The 18240-nt window shown below is 45.0% G+C and overlaps 1 protein-coding gene across 1 annotated transcript in view; it reads right to left on the bottom strand.

Moving 5' to 3' along the window:
- Positions 1-6605: 6605 nt before the first annotated feature.
- VXN (vexin) overlaps positions 6606-18240 on the bottom strand; it is a 30338-nt gene continuing 18703 nt past the window's right edge. The window contains exons 5-8 of the mRNA XM_068396956.1: positions 14816-14978; positions 9844-9905; positions 8104-8189; positions 6606-7089 (exon numbers count right to left, since the gene is read on the bottom strand). Coding sequence (XP_068253057.1) covers positions 6903-7089; positions 8104-8189; positions 9844-9905; positions 14816-14978 — 498 coding nt within the window. The 3' untranslated portion in view covers positions 6606-6902. The remainder of the gene's footprint in view (positions 7090-8103; positions 8190-9843; positions 9906-14815; positions 14979-18240) is intronic.

The raw sequence follows: 18240 nt of genomic DNA, 5'->3' as shown, positions 1-18240 counted from the left end.
AGAAGGTATTTTTAACCCTGGGAGCTGAAGCTGAGGCGATGGTCTGAAGAGAGGCCCTCAATGTGTCCAGCTGCCGTGGCTGCTATGCAAATCAGGCCAGACCCAGTTCTGCATGCTCGCACTGATGGACGTGCAGGCACTGCACAGGCACATGCATGTCCTCCCCGGCATGAGGAGGGATGTGGGGCTGGCTGCGGTGTGGCCAGGAATGCCTCTTGCCTGGGGAGAAAGGCAGCCTGGGCCAAGCCCTCCCGCTCCTTGGGGTCCCTGGCAAATGGCCACATGGCTGGTTCCTGCTCCTCTCCCCCAGGGAGCATTGACGTGGGGCAAACCAGGTGCTGGAATGGTGGCTACCAGACCATAGCTGTTTTGCACATGTGGGGCGAGTCCTCTGTCACACTGGTGGAGTTTGTCTCATTGCTTCAGGTGGCAAAGGTCAGGAAAAAAGGGTGTTACCTGAGGCACCACATAATTACCGAGCATCTTTGCTTTCCACTTGGGAGACCCAATGTCTGGTGAGGGCCTTGTTACTGCCTGCAAAAAACAACTACCTTAGCGTGCATCGGTCGGCTGTCAGATGAGATGGGTGCAATGGTCACAAAATAAAGACTCCCTTGCAAAACCCCAGGCTGGAGGATGGCGTACTGTATGCACATCCTTGCCTACCCCATAGCAGCTTGCACAGACCTTTGCCTTTGCTGTGTATGGCTGGTGGACTGAGCCACAGGTGCCCAGTGTGCCGGCCGCTGGTGGTTTCTGTGTCAAAAGGTCTGTCTCTGGAGGAAAATGATCGGAGGCTTATTTCTTATTCCTTTTTTTTTCCTAGAACATTTGCATCTCTTCCACTAATGGGTTAACCCACCTTAAGCATGTCATACACAGCTAAATAGCTTAATATTTCCATTTATAATGTAAACTATTAAAAAAATGCTTAGCCAAGCTTGGAATTTTAGATATTACCATCATGTTTACAAGAATAGACATCACAAGAGTCTGAGTGCTGATTAACCTATTTTTTAATGGTTTATTATAGATAAATCTTTATCCAACTTGCTTTAAATCTGATTGAAAAAATCTACTTGCCTCCGAACTTACAAGGACAAATGTCAGATATCCAGTACTATGAGGACTCTGGGATAGAGTTATAAAGAAGTAAGGTTACAGTTTTCACAGGAAAGGTTAATGTCTTTATCATAAAAAAAGTCTCTTGCAGGGACTTTCTGTGCAGCCTAGCAGTTAATACAGTCTCGCTAGGCTTGTCACTGCACTCCGGGGCTAAAATAGCGTGTAACTGCTGAAGCTTTTGCTGTGGGTTTAGTGGTCCTTGTTACTCAGACGACTGTTTTGATGAGGATGCTGCTGCTTCCTGAACCCCACTTTTGCTTTTGCTGGCACAGCGCAGGAGCAGGTAATGCCTCGGCAGAGCAGCTGGTTTCGCACCGTCAGCTCCAGGCACGGCTGCGCCGAGGGCTCGCTTCACCGAAAAGTGCCTCGTCAGTGGCGGTGGGGAAGGACCGTGCACCCTGCGGGGCCCTTTGCATGTCTCTTCTGCTTTATGGTCCAGTGCATTCCCACCTTCCCCAAAAAAGGGAGTATCAGGCAAATAGATTGTGTGTTGCCTCTTACTATTTCACTGCTATGCAAAATGTGACGGTGCAGTAGGAAAATGTTGGTCTAAAATAAAGCGGAGTAAACTGCTAGGCAGGGGAATCTGCAGGGTGGGAGGTCTGACGGGGTGAAACACCTGGCCAGGACCGGGGGCTGCCAGGGAGCCTCTGGGCTGATCTCCTGCCTTCGGGTCAGCTGTGGGGCCCCTGGCTGCTCTGTAGGGCTCATTAATAAGGCTGTTAGAAATGATGCCTTTTTTTGTAGTGAATCCAACCTGACGGCTGAGAAGAGGGACATCATTCATACGTGCTCCCGTTTCATCCTGAATTGTCCCTTTGAGCTCAGCTGCTTGGTTTTTCTGGGCCTTCATCTAACATTATTAAATATTCAACTCTCTTTTTTTCCTTCTAAATGCTTCTCTTTTTATATTAGTGATCTGTATGCCCATTCATTTAAATAACAGTTCTGCCACTTAAAAAAAAGGTTTTCAATACCATGTAGGGTCGAGCTGCTCCCTCGTGAATAATCTATGGAGTAAATGCTGAGATTTTAAAAATCTCTCATAAAATATTGATGGCTATTTGACATCTGCATTGTTTGTAGAGTTCACATACAGGATTTCATCTGAGAAATCTGACTTGTTTCATTTTTCTTTGTATGTGCAAGTCCTGATATTGCAACTTTTCTGTCTGGAGAACTCTCAGATGTGAAATTATTCTGCAGATGCTGATGTTTTTGTTAAAAAGTTTTCTGTAAAAAGTGTGTGGTATTCCCCCAAAAACTGATGTGTCGGTGATTAACTCTTCCGGCAAACCTGTTTGCTACAAGATCAGCAAAGTGAGTGCAAAAGGGGAAGAAAGGCAAGAAAAGCATATCTGAGATTTTTTTTTCGCGCATCAGTAGGAATTATTTTATATAGTAGCCTAGCTTTAAATTCACTACAGTTTATTTAAATGAAGTGGTATGCAAAGTAATGATGGATATTTTAATGAGTAGCTCTATCACAAAGATGTTTTTGAAATGGTGAGAAGAAATTAGAAACCTTCTTTGGAAATGAAATATGAATTACTCTAAGTGTCATGGACTGTCATCATGCCATCTATTTCAGTCAGGTTGGTGCCCCAGTTAGTCTCTAGTTCTGGGGAACCCAAAATTATAAAATGACACAAAACATGTCCAAAAAATGCATCTTCTCACAGATGTTATAAAGTTATAAACTTAATGCATAATATGCATGTGTCAGGCAGTGCCAGAGGTGATGCTTTCAGCTGCACAGTTAACTTCTTTTCTGTCTGTGATGGGAAAATGATACAGTTCACTCGTTTTTTTAATAACTATTTCACATTTTTCTGACAGTGTGCTGGAGTCGACCCAACGTTGCTTTCTGTACATTTTCATCCAGAAAATGTATTGAATATTCACATCCTCTTCCATACTCATGGTGATATTTTTAACACATGACTACAGGTCGGGTATTCGCAGAGGAGTTCCCAGCAGAGGCCAGGCTGTTACCCCCTGTCCTGGAAAAAATCTGTGCCGAGTCCTGCAGTGTGGACACTCATTGACAGGACACTCCCCGGCTGCTCATTTTAAACGTAGACACTGTCTGTAATGGAAAGACCAGAAATGTGGCACCTTGTCACCGGAGCTGTGCGGGGTACGGGCAGTGCGGCAGGCAGGGGACAAGCCATCCTCTAATGGATGGGCTTTCCAAAGTCCGGGATGGTGAAGGATGCCAACATCATACATTTTCTTTCCTTGTATCTTAAAGTCTTTCCCCATGTAGTCCTGAGTCAGCTTCCCTAGCCTGTGCTTCTGCGTCCCTGTGCGACCCACCTCAGGTTGGGCCATGGTTGACATAGGGTCTCCAAAGACGGTGTTGTCTTTGAGGTAAGTTAAGTCAACTGGTAGGACTGAAGATGGTGGAGCACATGGTTTTATTCTCTACCAGAGCCTTAACTACCCTTGAGGAGTCTCTGTCTTGGTGCTCTTATTTGATGGGAGGGAGGTGATGCTGCTCACCTCCCAGGGACACAGTGCGACTAAACATCATCTCCATAATGCACTTGAGATCAGGTGTGTAAATGTGTATCTAACGTCTAACTGCTGGCAGCGACAGGGCTTTTCTCTGCGTATCTGATAATAAATGATGATTTTTAACACCTATAAGATATTGGAGCCACTCACAAACATACACTTCCAGGCTCTCCCTGTGGGGAGCAAAGTTTGGGTTCTTTGCCATCAGATGTTCATGTTCTTCAGTATCGTAAACCCTGCCTTTACTTTCCACTAAATGCTTCCCAAAAGCTTTTAAGTCACTGAGACCCATATGTTACCACATGCTACTTGTTTCTTTAATATTTTATGAATAGGACATATTTTATTTGAATGAATAAAATAAGTATCTACTACAATACAAGAAATCTCCATAGCAGTTCCTGAAATACAGAGAAATTAAATATGGTTCTTGTATATCTCTCCTTCTCTTGTCGATCTAAATTATAAATTAAATAAATAAGAAAACCATAAATACACATTTCAAGATACAGCAATTATTAGGTAGAAACATTAATCATCTCCTCTTCTCCTCCATCCTCATACTGCTTAAAGCTATTAATTAACAAATGAAATACTACGATACAAGTCTCTCAACAGACAAAACTCTTGCTGCCCTGGACTGTGTGTTGCATTCTTTATGGGTCACGTTAGCTACAAGGGCAGGTACCGCAAATGCTCACTGTCTTAATTACCCCAAATGCAGCAAATGGACTTTTCCCAGTGTCTGTCCATCTTCTTCATTTTTGCTTTGTTTAGGGAGTGAGACCAAAAAAGGGAACTGGTGATTACTATTCTCCCTACTCCTTGAGTGTATGCATTGCTGTACAAGAGACTAGTCCTACTCAATCACTAGGTGTACCTACATGTGTAAAAATAGCATCTGCCTACAAGGCCAAGGCTTCTGACAGGATTTCTATGGGCTGGGGAGGGGGGTGTAGTGCGGTTGGTGATATTTATAAAAGACGTTTCAGGAAAATCTTGGCCATGGCTCCAGCTTGGTTCAGTCATGGAGGACCCGATGTTGGCAGAGTCACTGTGTCTGGACACAGGGGCAATGTGTCAGGCTCTAATTTAAAGGTGGGGTGGTCCCCTGTGAGAAAACTGCTCTGGTGCTCTTCAGGTGTGCAGCCTTCAGTGGGCGTCGGCATTGCTTTCGCACACTGGGGCTGGTGATACATGGTCAATACCGGGCCACCATCGCCTCTCCTCCTTGCCTTGCCAGCAGCTGGGGCCTTTCAGCGTGTGGTTAATGAGGAGCTATGCTCTCCTTCTTTCCCTGGAGTAAGAAAGAAAAGCAGGAGAGAAAATCATCCCTCTGTCAGGCTGCTGGGCCAGAGAAGGACTTTTGCCTTTGGTAAGGAGGAGGGGAGAGGCTGTGTGATTTCTAGCTGCAAGGGTGTCCTTGGTGAGTTGTTGAGCACCTCTGAAGGAAGAGCCTGTGACTGAAGCAGTGATGGACAGCTGAACGTGAGGGCTGACAGAGGTATTTTATGAAGGTCTAGTGCCTCTCCCCTCCTTGGCAGACTCTGGACTGAGTTGGCTCTAGCTATATGAAAAGCCAGAGTACCTTTTTAAATGAGAACTTCCATCCCCGTCCTACTGCCATCTCCAGCATGTCCAGCCCCACAAAGGTGTCCCCTCCTGCTCTCCTTGGAGCCACCAGGGACATTTGCTCTGTAAAGCTACTGGGCTGCTCCAGTTGCTTTCCTATCCCACTGAGTTTGGTTGCTCACGTTGTCAAGCTGTGAATGTTTCCTGTGTGCTGCTCCACCCTGCTCACCCCAAATGAGTGGATGAAGTCAGCAGGTACCTCAAGTGCAGAAGTTGCCCAGGTGGTCGTGGTAGGAGGCGAAGAAGCTGTAACCGCTGTTAATTCTGCCGACACACCATTCAGAGCTTTGGTGGGTTCATGGCTCTGGAGCCTCCTCGCCTCGGTACTGTGGCACTGAATATGATGACACCTCAGCACGTTTTACTACACTGGCTGCAGGCAAGCAAGTTTCAGATGGGAGCTTCTTTCCTCTGCTTCTGTCATAGAGTAAGACTTATTTTTCATTTATGCTTTGGCGCACTGGCAGTTAGATTAGAGAAGATCGTCATTACTATGAGCAACAGGAGATACGCTTCCTCCAATTTTATATTTAAAGTTCTGTATTTAGGCAAATCAAAGTCTTTTATAACAACCAGGGGAGCACTCATATGAGGCAAGTAGTGTCCGTGACTAATATAATATTGTCTGTACACTGGTGAAACCTTTTTTGTAAAACTCTTTTTTTTTTTTTTGAGAGTAAAATCCAAGAGGCCATGCTCAGCAATTTCTAAATTGAAAAAAAAATGAGAAAAAATTTTGAGCAAATTCCATTAAATCCATCTACTCATAAGCAGAGGTCTCCTATATGTAAATATCTCATGTTTAGTCACCTAGCTGCACCATTTACAGATTTTTCTTTCCTCCTAGTATTTTGTGCATCTAGTGGAATATCCTGTACCACACAGGTGGAGAGTAAGTTGTTGACTACCACTTAACATATAAGCGGGTTCTATGGAAGAAAGTATCTCCTGAGGTTATCCTGTTGCTCACAGTTTGATCTGGCAGGACACTTTGAAACACCAATCACTTGTCCTGTAGCAAGGTTTGGTAAATGTGTGTTTGCAAACTTGCTCAGTTCTGACCCATTCTTTAAAATTTTTGCATCGTTTACTCCTGTTTTGAAATATCAAAACTGAAGAAAAAAAGATGTTTAGTGTATGTCATTCAACCAAGCATATGGTAAGATGTGGTTTTTATCTCGTGATATGAGAGGGGGAAGAGGACAAGCAGTCCTGGGACAGACACCTGGGATTTAATGGCACTATGTAATCGATCTGTTGCCTTGCAGGAATACACAAACCTCTTGGTAGGCTTTTCTTGTTGTGAGTCCGAGCTGATTCAGACCAAACATGTGAAATGGTGAATGGCCTAGCAGTAGTTTCAGCATCACTGAGTCAAGACGTAAATCTAGTGGGATACTTGGGATTTTAGTATATTGCAGCAAAGAAAGGCCAGTGAGTTGCATCACGTTCACCATTTTTACCTTAGTTAGCCATTCTCTCACTGTTCTGAGGCAATGGCATCAAGTAATAAAAAGGATATTGTTTTCCTGGATGAGCTGTGCTGTGTCTGTTCCCTCAATAATCCTAGAGCACCTTGTCCTAGCTAAAGGACCTTCTGTCTTTCCAAGTGATGCTGAGCCTTATCAGTCTTCCTCAAAGGCACTGTTTGTTGCCCCCAGGTACTCTGACTTCTTCTTGTGCTTCATCCACATCTTCCTCAGGAGGCTGGGCGTCCCACTCAGGTCGTCTCCCGTCAGCGGTAGGGAAGCTTCTGCTCCCGGTGGCAAGGTCAGGTCGTACTCTGCCATCTTCCTCCAGCACTGCTTGTGGCTAGCAAATAAAGCACAGATGTGTAAAGCATTTATCTCTCTGGCCTTTCTTCCCTGATTATGATGTCTGGCCACTGCCCATTTGCAAAGGTGTGTTTGCACCTGGCCTGTCTCTGGGACTGGTGAGTCCGTGTTGGGCAGGGGCTGTGCGGGTCAGTGGGCTTGGATGCTGCAGGTACCCACTCCCTGCTGCCCCAGCTGCCCTTGTTCACTTGCTATCAGGGTGAACATTTACATGAGGGGATGGGCTACAGTGGGCCTGCTACTAGGTGCATCCTCTGTAGCGTTTTCCACCAGACAAGAAGCTGGTAGGTGGCCTGGGGACAAAGATGAACCTTTCCACCAAAGCCCTGGGGACGATGCGGCAGCGCCCAGGTGGGCTGAGCTCCACCTGGCCGAGGGGGCTGAGCTGACTTACACCAGCTGAGGGGGATTTATGTGTCTGTGTACAGAGTGCGAGGACACTGTGACAATAAGCCTGTTACTATCCTTAGGTGGCAATGGTGGCATCTCAAATATCACCCAGATTCGTGTCTGGGTTAACCGTCTCCTGATAAGTGCATTTGTACTATGGCAGAGCTGTTCCTTAATTACACTTAAAGACAACATAGCTTTGTTTAAAAAATATTTAATTACATTTTCTAACTTGCTTCAGGGCAAATACAGACTTCTTAGGGGGAAAATACTTAAATTTTAAATTTAGAAGCTTTTCTTTCTAGTGATAAAACAGAGGTGTAACTGGCACCGGGGCAGCTTTATAAATGGCCATGGCTGACAATGTGATTGGCGTGTCCTTTAGCCGATCTCTCTCTGCCTCTGGGAAGCAAGCAGCATGGCTTTACTGTAAATCACTGAGGTTTTACAGCTCCAAGTCAGAGGAGATCTGCAGCCGAGGACTTCTTTGTATTTCTGGTGAGAGGGTGACCGGCGGCGGAGGTGCCCTGTCCCCTTCCCTGCCTGGCAGCACCCCACGTGCAGCCCCCCAGGCCTGGCTGAGGGGTGAGAAGGGACTTACTCGTCTGTAAATGTGCTGTCACCTGCGGGCGAGTCTGTGACAGCCGCTGCTTTTGCTGTGATATGGGCAACTGGCGATGGTGGGAACTGTGGGAGGAAAAAGCACATCATTAGGAAATGCTGCTGATGAGTAGGGACCCCAGGTTTGTCTGAGGAAAGAGGCTGTTTTAGGAATATGAATGAATACTGTAAATCCCTTAACAAGAGAAAGCAGGTCAAGGACTTGACTGCCCAGCTCTTACCCACACAAATGCTGTTGGCTCATGTGAATGGTCTCACTGAGCTCAGCACAGAGCTTGTACGAGCAAGAATTGCACCTCCCATTGAAAGAGGGATGTCTGCAGACCTTTTTATTCCCTGCTTTTTACGTCTGGCTTCCTGAGGTGGCGAGGCTTTGCACAGGCTGAGCAGCCTGCCTCTTGCGGCTCTTCACAGGCCACCTCTGCTGCTGGCTGGGGAGCAGCTGTCCCAGCCATTGCCGTTTCTTGAGCATTCAGAAATGTTTCCCAATTTTGCTGGGTGCTGCTCTGTGGTGTGGGGGGGGCCCTGGTTCACGCCTCAATTCTGCCATGGCCTCACACGTGCCTAATCATTGACTTCCTTCTTGTTTTATTTGATCATAAATTGCCTGCTGGAACCGAGTCACATTTTCTCATAAACAGGCCACTGAGACTGCCATATCCTCCAAGACGGTAAGCTGAAGTGTGGGTTGCCAAGAAATACAAAAAAAATGTCAAAAATTGTGATGTGCTCTCAACCTTTCAGGCAAAAACCACACACTGTTTTTACTGGCAATACTGAAAAATTCTTCATATCATTGTCACTACTATAACTGGTCTTAAGCTGTCTAGGACTTTTTCTCCTGGGATTAATCTGAGACTGAATATTTTTAGGTGCGCTCTGCAAGTATCCCAAGACTTACACGTTTGAAATTGTTTTTGCAAGCATCCTTTGAAATTTAACTGGGTTAATTAATGGTAGGTGCAATTAGTTTCATTACACTGAATACCATTAATTTTGACCATCCTTCAATATTATACAGTCATTTTTCTCGAGCGTAGCCCAGCTACCAGCTAGTGAGTATGTTGCATCTGAAGCCATAAAGTTTCTATAGCATGGTCTGGTATTGGTCAGAAACTTTTCAAAGGACTATTTTCTGTTTGAACATGCAGTTTTTATAAAATGTAGGGAATTTGAAAATTGGTTTTTGGTAAGAAAAAGAAGGGAGGGAAAATGTTTTAGTAAAGCTGACTCATTTTTAACCAAAACATTTTGTCTGTCCATTACAGATCAAATTTTTGTTTTTTGTATGATGATTTTCCCATCAACTCTTTATTGACATTTGGATTGATCTCATGTCAGGTTGGCATTCTGGAGGATAAGAATTATTTGATGCTTGTTCCACTTTAGAAATTATTTTTTTCCCAGTTTGTGAAATCCCCTGAGAAACAAGAGGCTAATTCCTCCCAGCTCTTGCAGGAGGCTGAGCATCCAGAACAGGAGCCTGTCTGTTTCCATCCCACAACCCTTCCTGGTTCCCTGAGGGGCAGCCATCCTATGCCATTCTTTGCTCCCAGCTAAGGTTCCTCTAGCATAAATCATGTCTCAAAGCCTTAACAAAGACTGTGAAATCTGCACATACTGTGACAGACGGACATGCTGTTAATGTGGGACATGCTGACAGGTACTAGGTTTTGAGATGCATCAGACAGTGGTACTTGGTTTTGCTGTATTTACTTACCAAAGATTTTCCATCCAACAGGTGATTACAGGATTTGGATGAGACTTGTTCAGTAATTTCCGCTGCAAAGCATAAGAAACATGGCATTATCAGTAATTATCCCATTGGCACAGCTTGTATTAAAAGCATCCTTCCAGGCAGTTAAACCTGGATGTGAACAGAGCCCAGATTCAGGTTATAGTCCCACTGGATTTTGTTATAGCCAAAAGTGCAGAAGTTTCTTTATTATGATCACCTACTGTGATGTCAAAATAAACGATTTTGGAATTGCTTAAGTCATTATGGAATGTCACTCGACTGCTTGCTCCTAGACTTTTCAAATGAGATGATAACTGTCCTTAGCAGACCAAGCTAAGTGGGAGACCTTCCCCTCTGTGAACTTACGTGTATGTACACACAAAGAGCCTCAGCATTTTACATCACAACCTCATCAGAAGTTGGGTAATGCACCTTGGAGCTCCCACTGCCAGGTTTGTCCTGCCTAGGAGGTCATTCTCCTTTCTGGATTGTCCCGGGGGTTATTCTTACCTGGGTAGCAATGTGTGCTACATCCACCCCACCACTGGGAAGGATTTTAACCTTTCTGTCTGCCCATGGTGGAGTGGTACCTCTCTTTGCTGTCCTCAAACCTGGAGGTTACCTTTCAGTTACAAGTGAGCGCTCAGCCGATAACTTATCCACAGATAAATGCTCACTGACATTCCTGCTCGTTGTGCCGAGGAAATAAATGAGTGAGCGATTCCAGATTTTTTCTCATGGATCCAATTCTTCCCATTTGGCTGTGGGAATGTGGATGTCTCTTTTTTTTTTTTTCCCTCTTTCTTTCTGTTTCTCACCATTTTCAGTTGTCTGCTGTTTTTTAAAAGGGTGTTCAGGTAAGCGAAGAACAAGGATCTGCAGAAGTACCAGGATTCACCAAGACAGAGGATACAATATGATTAACATGTGCTGTGACCAATGGAATATAAATGACAGCAAACATCAGAAATAGCCAAGGTGCTGCTTCTAGTGCTGTCTCCAGCATGAGTTAGCAGTCAGAACTGTCTTCTCCTTCTGGGGGCAATATTTGACCATAATAAATATCCTAACTAGCCTCTCTTCCTGCTGCCCATCCCCCACCAGTAATTCCATTAGGTACCTAACTGCATCCCTCACGTCAAAGTTTAGTTCAATTACCTCCTCTCATCTTGCATATTAGGTACTAACAGTATTCAGCAAGTGGCTCCAGGCATCAGTGCTTCAGCTAATGCCCATATTTTTTCTTTTTTTGTTTTGTTTTGTTTTGTTTTGTTTGCTTTTACGTTGTCCGATTCTTCCCTTCAGCCTGTCCCTCTTCTTATTAGATACAGAAAATGTTCTGGCAAACTTTTAGCAAAATATCTAAGCAAAAATAAGTCCTCATGGCTTCAAGTTTGTAAGTGCTCCTCAGGACAGTGGTGGCTGGATGCAGTGTGAATTCTACTTCCAGAAGGTGTTATGGATGCTCAAGCCTGGACAAGGTTTGCTCCACATCAGCTATTCTGACTTGCCCTCTGTTTCCAAGACGAGTGCTTGTACAAAAACTTGGTACAAAACTGAGTGCTTCTTTCCTGGAGAATAGGTGCATTTTTTTTTTAAATCTATCCATCCTGTGAAGCAAAGCACAGCTTTGAGTGCAGTCAGGAGTTTCTTATTGTGGCCTCCTGGTACACTTACTTGCCTTCCTGCACCCTAGAATGGACTGTCCTTATGCTTTGATATTTGTGTAGGGTTTCCAATGCTAGCAATAAGTGTGCTGATGGTCTCATCGATGCTCTTGTGTAGACATTTTTCACTTACTCTGGACGTTGAACTATTCACTCTATTACCCAGATTTCAAGTTGCGCTTCACCAAATCTGAAGTCTCTTTAATATTCAACTGTACTTATCTATGGAGCAAGCATGCAAAACCCTACAGACACAACTATTTCCAGTAAGAAAGTTGAAGGATGTTTTTGAAGGGTGAAATTTATGTGGAGGTCACATTTGTACAGAGGTTAATGAAAATACATGATGCACATTCATATACATGCCTCACTTCATATCACATTATGCTGGCTCTCCAGCTGTTGAGAAACTGCTGGAGAAACCTTTCTGGACTCTCTCATGGCACCCTATTCTATGTGTAGGTATTATTAGTACAGTGAGTTCTGAAACCGGATACTACAGCACATCATAACAAAGAGCTATTTTTATTTTCATACAAATATTTGCAAGCATTTCTACTTTCCTCCCCTTGAAATGCCAAATCTAAATGCTAAAGTGTAGTCAGGCACTCAAAAGTTATGGAACACCAGAATTGAATCAAAGGTATTTCATCCCCTCCAAGGATCTAGACATTGAGATTCAGTCTCCAATTTGTGACCAGAAACCATTTTTCCACGGACTTTCTGCTTCACTCATGTAGACAATGTTCACTCAGAAAGCAGTTGTTCATCCTCAGCTTTTATTTCTCAGTGTACAGTCCTAGACTTACTTTCCCCACCACTGAATCCTCTGAAAACAAACTATTAATATTTTCATGGGCTCTTTTGTATTGCTGATCACTGTGGTCATCATCTGCACAAAATGTTTTAAAAAAGCAGCTTCATCACCTTCTGGAGGACAAGGAGTTATGCCAGGAAAACAGAAGCAAGTATTGAGGTTAAGATTAGAAGTTCCTGGGATCCAGTTTTTCAGAGGTTTGAGCAGGACACAGCACTGTTCATAGTCAAAGCATAGTTTTTAGTGGCAGCAGGAACTGAGCACTCCTGGGTGTCACAGTCAGAGGTGTGAAGCAGGCACCCAGAAAAGGGGGATACATTGGCTGTGTGAGGTGACGAGCATCACTGAGGAGTCTGGTGGCAGTGATGGGCAGAGCTGAGGGAGCTATTGCAGGAGATGCCCTGCCACGGTCCCTGAGCACCTTCTGTGCTGGGGGGAGCAGGGATCTGACAAACAGCCTCATCATGCTGCACAAGCTTAAGCAGCCCTGAAGTAGTTCTCTTGTCTTGTCCAGATGCTCCTGGTGAGTTTGCCTTGTCCTGTTCTCCTTGCTCCCTGCTTCCACTGCTCAGTCTGTTCTTTTTGCCTTCTTTTTATTCTAATCTAAACTTAGTTTCTCCCTCTTTCCCATTCAGCATCCCAGTTTCTCTGCCCACTTGCTTCCCTTTCTCCCCCTATGAGAACTGTTTCCCCCTTTTCTGCTCTTCTTCTCGGATTCCTACATCTTTTTCCTGTTTGCACCTGTCTGTCATCCTTTACCTCTTGTTACCCCTAACAGCAGAGGCCAGCAGTCACAGAATCATAGAATGGTTTGGGTTGGAAGGGACCTTAAAGATCATCTAGTTCCAACCCTCCTGCCATGGGCAGGGACACCTTTCCACTAGACAGGGTTGCTCAAAGCCCCATCCAACCTGGTCTTGAACACTGCCAGGGAGGGGGCATCCACAGCTTCTCTGGGCAACATGTTCCAGTGTCTCACCACCCTCACAGGAAAGAATTTCTTCCTCATATCTAATCTAAATCTACCCTCTTTCAGTTTAAAACCATTCCCCCTTGTCCTATCACTACATGCCCTTGTCAAACGTCTCTCTCCCGCTTTCCTGTAGGCCCCCTTCAGGTACTGGAAGGCTGCTATGAGGTCTCCTCGGAGCCTTCTCTTCTCCAGGCTGAACAGCCCCAACTCTCTCAGCCTCTCTTCAGAGGAGAGGTGCTCCAGCCCTCTGATCATCTTCGTGGCCCTCCTCTGGACTCATTCCAACAGCTCCATGTCCTTCTTATGTTGGGGGCCCCAGAGCTGGATGCAGTACCCCAGGTGGGGTCTCACGAGAGCAGAGTAGAGGGGCAGAATCACCTCCCTCGACCTGCTGGCCACGCTGCTTTTGATGCAGCCCAGGATACGGTTGGCCTTCTGGGCTGCAAGCGCACACTGCTGGCTCATGTTGAGCTTGAGTTCCTCCTTTCTCCCCTGCTGGCTCTCTGCCACCTTTTACCCCACAGCTGGTCTCAGCCACTTCTCCTCCTCTCCCTCCGTCAGCCCTGAAGCCCCAGTTCTTTGTTCAGCCACATCTTGGCTCTGGTCCCACTTTGAGATCTTTCTCCATGGTCCCAAGCTCAGTTTCTTCCTTCCCAGTTTCTCAGGCCCTGCTCTTGCGTGGTCCATGTTCCTAACGGGATAGCTTACAAGCAGTGCGGTTGCAGACCAGTGGTGTGAAGAACATGCACCTTTATGGTAGTATCTGCTTTACAGATTCAGCACCTTTTAACAGCTAAATGTCTAATGTCTCTACCAAACATGTGCCCTATGGGATTTTTTCAAAGGCTTATGACTTGACTGCAGATGGGTGGTTTTTCAAGGGAGAGCAAAAGATGCATTTTTGATTAAAAGGCCACCCCTTGCCAAACTGCATGGCACTGCTCCAGCTTTGACCTTCCAAACATAATGCAGCAGCACTGAAGGAGCTGAATGACCAGTCAATTTGTGTTTACTCATTTCCTTGGTTTTGCTTTGGCAAACTCTATTTTTCCTTCACAGGTTCTCACAAATATGCTGAACAAGTTTTGGTTGCAAAAACAAAATCAGGTCTGTGGCTGACATCCAGCATCTAAAATTTCATCCCAAATAATTATGTCCTGGCAAGTTCTAAGCAGGGATCTTACACAATAAGATGACTCAGGCAAACTCAGTAATACGCATTCTATCATCTCTAAAATATTGTCAGCCTTTGGAAAGGGAGCATTTATGACTGATTAAAGTGAGTTTATGGCTCTGAATAAAGCGAGAGCTCTGCAATGCCATGGTCATTATCTCATCTCATTAATTCCACTGGACATTTTAAGCATGGGAGTATCCTTCAGGTACATAACAAAGCACCTGTTTTGCTGTGAACTGGCAGATTGCAATATCTAAAAATGTTCTGAAGCCACAGAGGAATGAAGCCACAGAAGAATAAAGCCACTTCTGCAGACTTACTGTGCTGGGCAGTGCCCTTGGAGAGGCGGTGTCCCCGCTGCCTGCTCTGCAGGTGGCCCAAGCCCTGCACCTCGTCTTTGCTGTACAACACCTGGAGGAGGTCACCCTGGTGGGGCTGCAGTTTCTCTGTCCTGTGGGGCCGACGACCAGATACAGCTACTGCCTATAGGGAAGAGGCAAAACCATCGCGTTACACCCGGCCTTGGAGATTAGGTGGTCTGTCAAGGTCACAGCATGGCACTTGCTCTTCCTGATGCTTTACTGTCATCCAAAGGGGATTTTGTTGGGTGGGGTCTGTGGGATTTGAGGGGTTTGTTTTGTTTGGGTCCTGCCTCCATGCATGAGATGTACAAAAGTATGGGAAAATCAAGTGTGGCCTCCCTGGGACCCAGCTACTTAGTTGCACCTTTCTCTGTTCTCCTCAGGAGACTGAAATGTGGTCCTTTTCCAGATCTACTGAATAGGATATGCCATTGAGACAGCTCAAATTTAATTTCTTATTGCATCATATCTTGGGCAATCAGTTAAACTCATGCCATGTGAATCACAAATGCTGTTTCTTCATGGCTTCTCCTGTCTTTTGGACTTATTTACATTTTATACATAGTAAATGACTACAGAGGATACAAGGCGGTGAATAATTGTGCTCCTGGAGATTAATTTTCGTCATCATTAGCTCGCACAAACAAAACTCACGAGAGCTGCATCTTTGAACATTAGGCTCCCTGTATCTGAGAGTCCCTGAAAATGAGCATGAACACAACCAAGTTCTTTTCTACATCGATCATGACTAAGCCATGGCACTCCCTGTGCTGCCACAAGCATCTGGGAGGGCCAAAGCTAATGTGTGCTTCAAAAAACAGGGATAGGCTCCAAGCAGGTGGATCCATCAGGACTGTTATCCAGGATGGTCCAGAAACAATTTTCTCAAGAAGATAAAAGTCCCAATAGCAGGGAAAGAGTGTTCCATACTTTGTTATTTTTTTTTTTATTCTTCCCTGAAGACTTGCTACTGTCATACAGAGAACAAGTTAAACAGGGTGAAGATCCAAACCAGCAAGGAAACAACTTGGCAACTATTCTGACTGTTTCCTATTAGACTTACTTAAGTTGATCTTATGTTGGAAGACCAGGAGAAAAGCAGTTACTTGTATCTAACTGGTGATTGATAGTTGCCATCTACCTGTTTTATATATAAATACAGTTATTTTGTCTCAAGACTGAGACCAGCAAACTGACCAGCCCGCTATTGGCATAGAAAAAGCCTTAATTCCATCTATTGCTCTGCCTTCTAACATACACTCAAGGTAAAAACAAGACTGCATTCAAGCATGTTCCGTCACACAAAATTGTCCATTTTCTTTAAGTAAGTTTTAATTCAGTTTGATATTAATCTGCAATATTCCGTGTACGTGAATTTTTACACAGATATAAAAACACATGCAAACCAATGTTTTCCAAAAGAGGAAAAAAGAAAAACCCCAACCTGACCACTTTTTACTCTTTTGACTCCATGTACCCTCAGGAGTCTGGAGAAGGCTACATGACCTAGATCCTACTGACCAGCAGGAATAGGAGCAGAAACTGCCCAACAGCAGGCAAAAATTCTGCTGGAAAGGGCTGGTGAGGCAACCAAAGCCTAATCCAAGACTGAAGCGGGGTTTTCTCTTAGTTCTGTGGATTTTGGCACACAGCCTAACACAGTCCCTGCTCCGTAAGCTGCTTAAGGACGTGCCCATGTTAAGTTAAAGTCAAAGGGACTACTGGTGTCCTTGAAGACAAGCACGTGCTAAAGGAGGCTGCGGATAGGGCCCAGCTCTACTGACCATGAATCTGGCACTGCCAGACAGAGCTGAGCCTCAGCATCGCTCTGGTAACTCAGAAACAAGGGTGATGCTGGTGGTGAGAGGCCTCCTGTTGCTGCTTAAGCAGTTGGTGTTGGCTCTCTCCCAGCTGCCCCTGGAACAGTTCCAGGACCTTCCCATCCCTCTGCAGCAGCTCCTTGCAGGCTGCAGGCTCCTGGTCCACACATGCACCGACGACCTGAACCTTGCAAGCTGCTTACCAGAGGCATTAACCCCCATCACCACAGTGACATCGGTGGAGACAACTGTCTTCATTACAAATATGATGAGGCTGTGGCTGGCAGGGGTCTCTCATGAAAGCCCTTGGAGTCCATCTCACATGAACCAAGCTCTTCTGGCTTTCAAGGAACACTACAAAGCTCACCTTTCCCACCAGCTCTGGAAATACTCAGCCTTGGTCACACTCAGCCTTCTCTGGTGTGTGACAGAAAATGTCTGCAACTCTCTGCTACTGAGACACCTGAGGTCGCTTCTTTTGCACGGTCATGGAAAGAGTGTTTTTGGTAAGTAAGATGCTGGCTGCAGTCGTGTCTAATCCTGAAAGTGGCTTATTTGATCAGTGCAAACCACCATTGACTTGAAACTTAATAGTCTGCCTATGCGTTGCAAAGGATGAAATATAGTTTGGGGAAAGGAAGCAGGATTTTAAACTCTACTAATAGCAGGAATTATTTAGGCATGTTGTCTATGTTTTCAAGATGCCTTGTCATACCAGTAATGCCAAAACGCCTTCAAGCAGAAGAATCCGTATAAATAAGTTGCAATGCCATTTCCCATTACAGCTGGAGACAACAGCGCACTCTCCATAGCACATCTTCAGCTAACATCTTTGTTTGCAGCATTTGCTGTAGAACACTTTTGGAGTTTCTTATCTCCTAATTCAAGATTGCACCGTGACTTTGGCTACCTCACCCATTACTGTAATATGTAAAGACTTATCTGGGTCAGGAAATTAAACCTGCTGTAGTGCAGTTTTGATCTAAACTGGAGCTGACATTTCTCTAGGGTACCTAGGGTGAGGCAGAAGGATCAGCTGGAAGTCACTTTTCTTTTCTAGATGTACCAGTAAATTTAAATCCGTGTGAACGGCAGAGTCAGCCAAACTATGCAGAATTAGCAAACTGGTCTCTAAATAACTACTGTTTTTAGAACCTGTAAGTTCCTTGACCAGCTCAGTCTGTTTGCAGGATGCCGACTCTGAATTCAGAGCTCAGCAAAGTCTCATTTTTTGTGGATTTTACTGCCTGGCATAACCACTGTTGGAATTAGCCGTGTTAAGCAGGGAGCATAGAGGATGCAGGAGGGTTGCAGAGCAGTGCAGAGGATGTTCTAACAACCCAGCCAGTGCTCCTCGACCCAAAATCCTATGGCCAAACCAACAACCAACCAGAAAAGGTGACAATTAAACATCTGGCTTTGGAGAAAATTCTGGAGCTTAGAGGCTGAACAATGAAGTGCTTGTTAGTGGAGGAAGTGCCAGATTTGTAGAGTTAAGCTCTTTTTGATGGTCCAAGGCTGATCTAATTTTTAATGTGGCAGTACTAGCATACACAGAGGGAT

The sequence above is a fragment of the Nyctibius grandis genome, chromosome 3 (genome assembly GCF_013368605.1).
Source record: "Nyctibius grandis isolate bNycGra1 chromosome 3, bNycGra1.pri, whole genome shotgun sequence".
NCBI classification, from domain to species: domain Eukaryota; kingdom Metazoa; phylum Chordata; class Aves; order Nyctibiiformes; family Nyctibiidae; genus Nyctibius; species Nyctibius grandis.
Note: the sequence above shows the minus strand (reverse complement) of the source record. Positions and strands in the feature narration are given on the sequence as shown.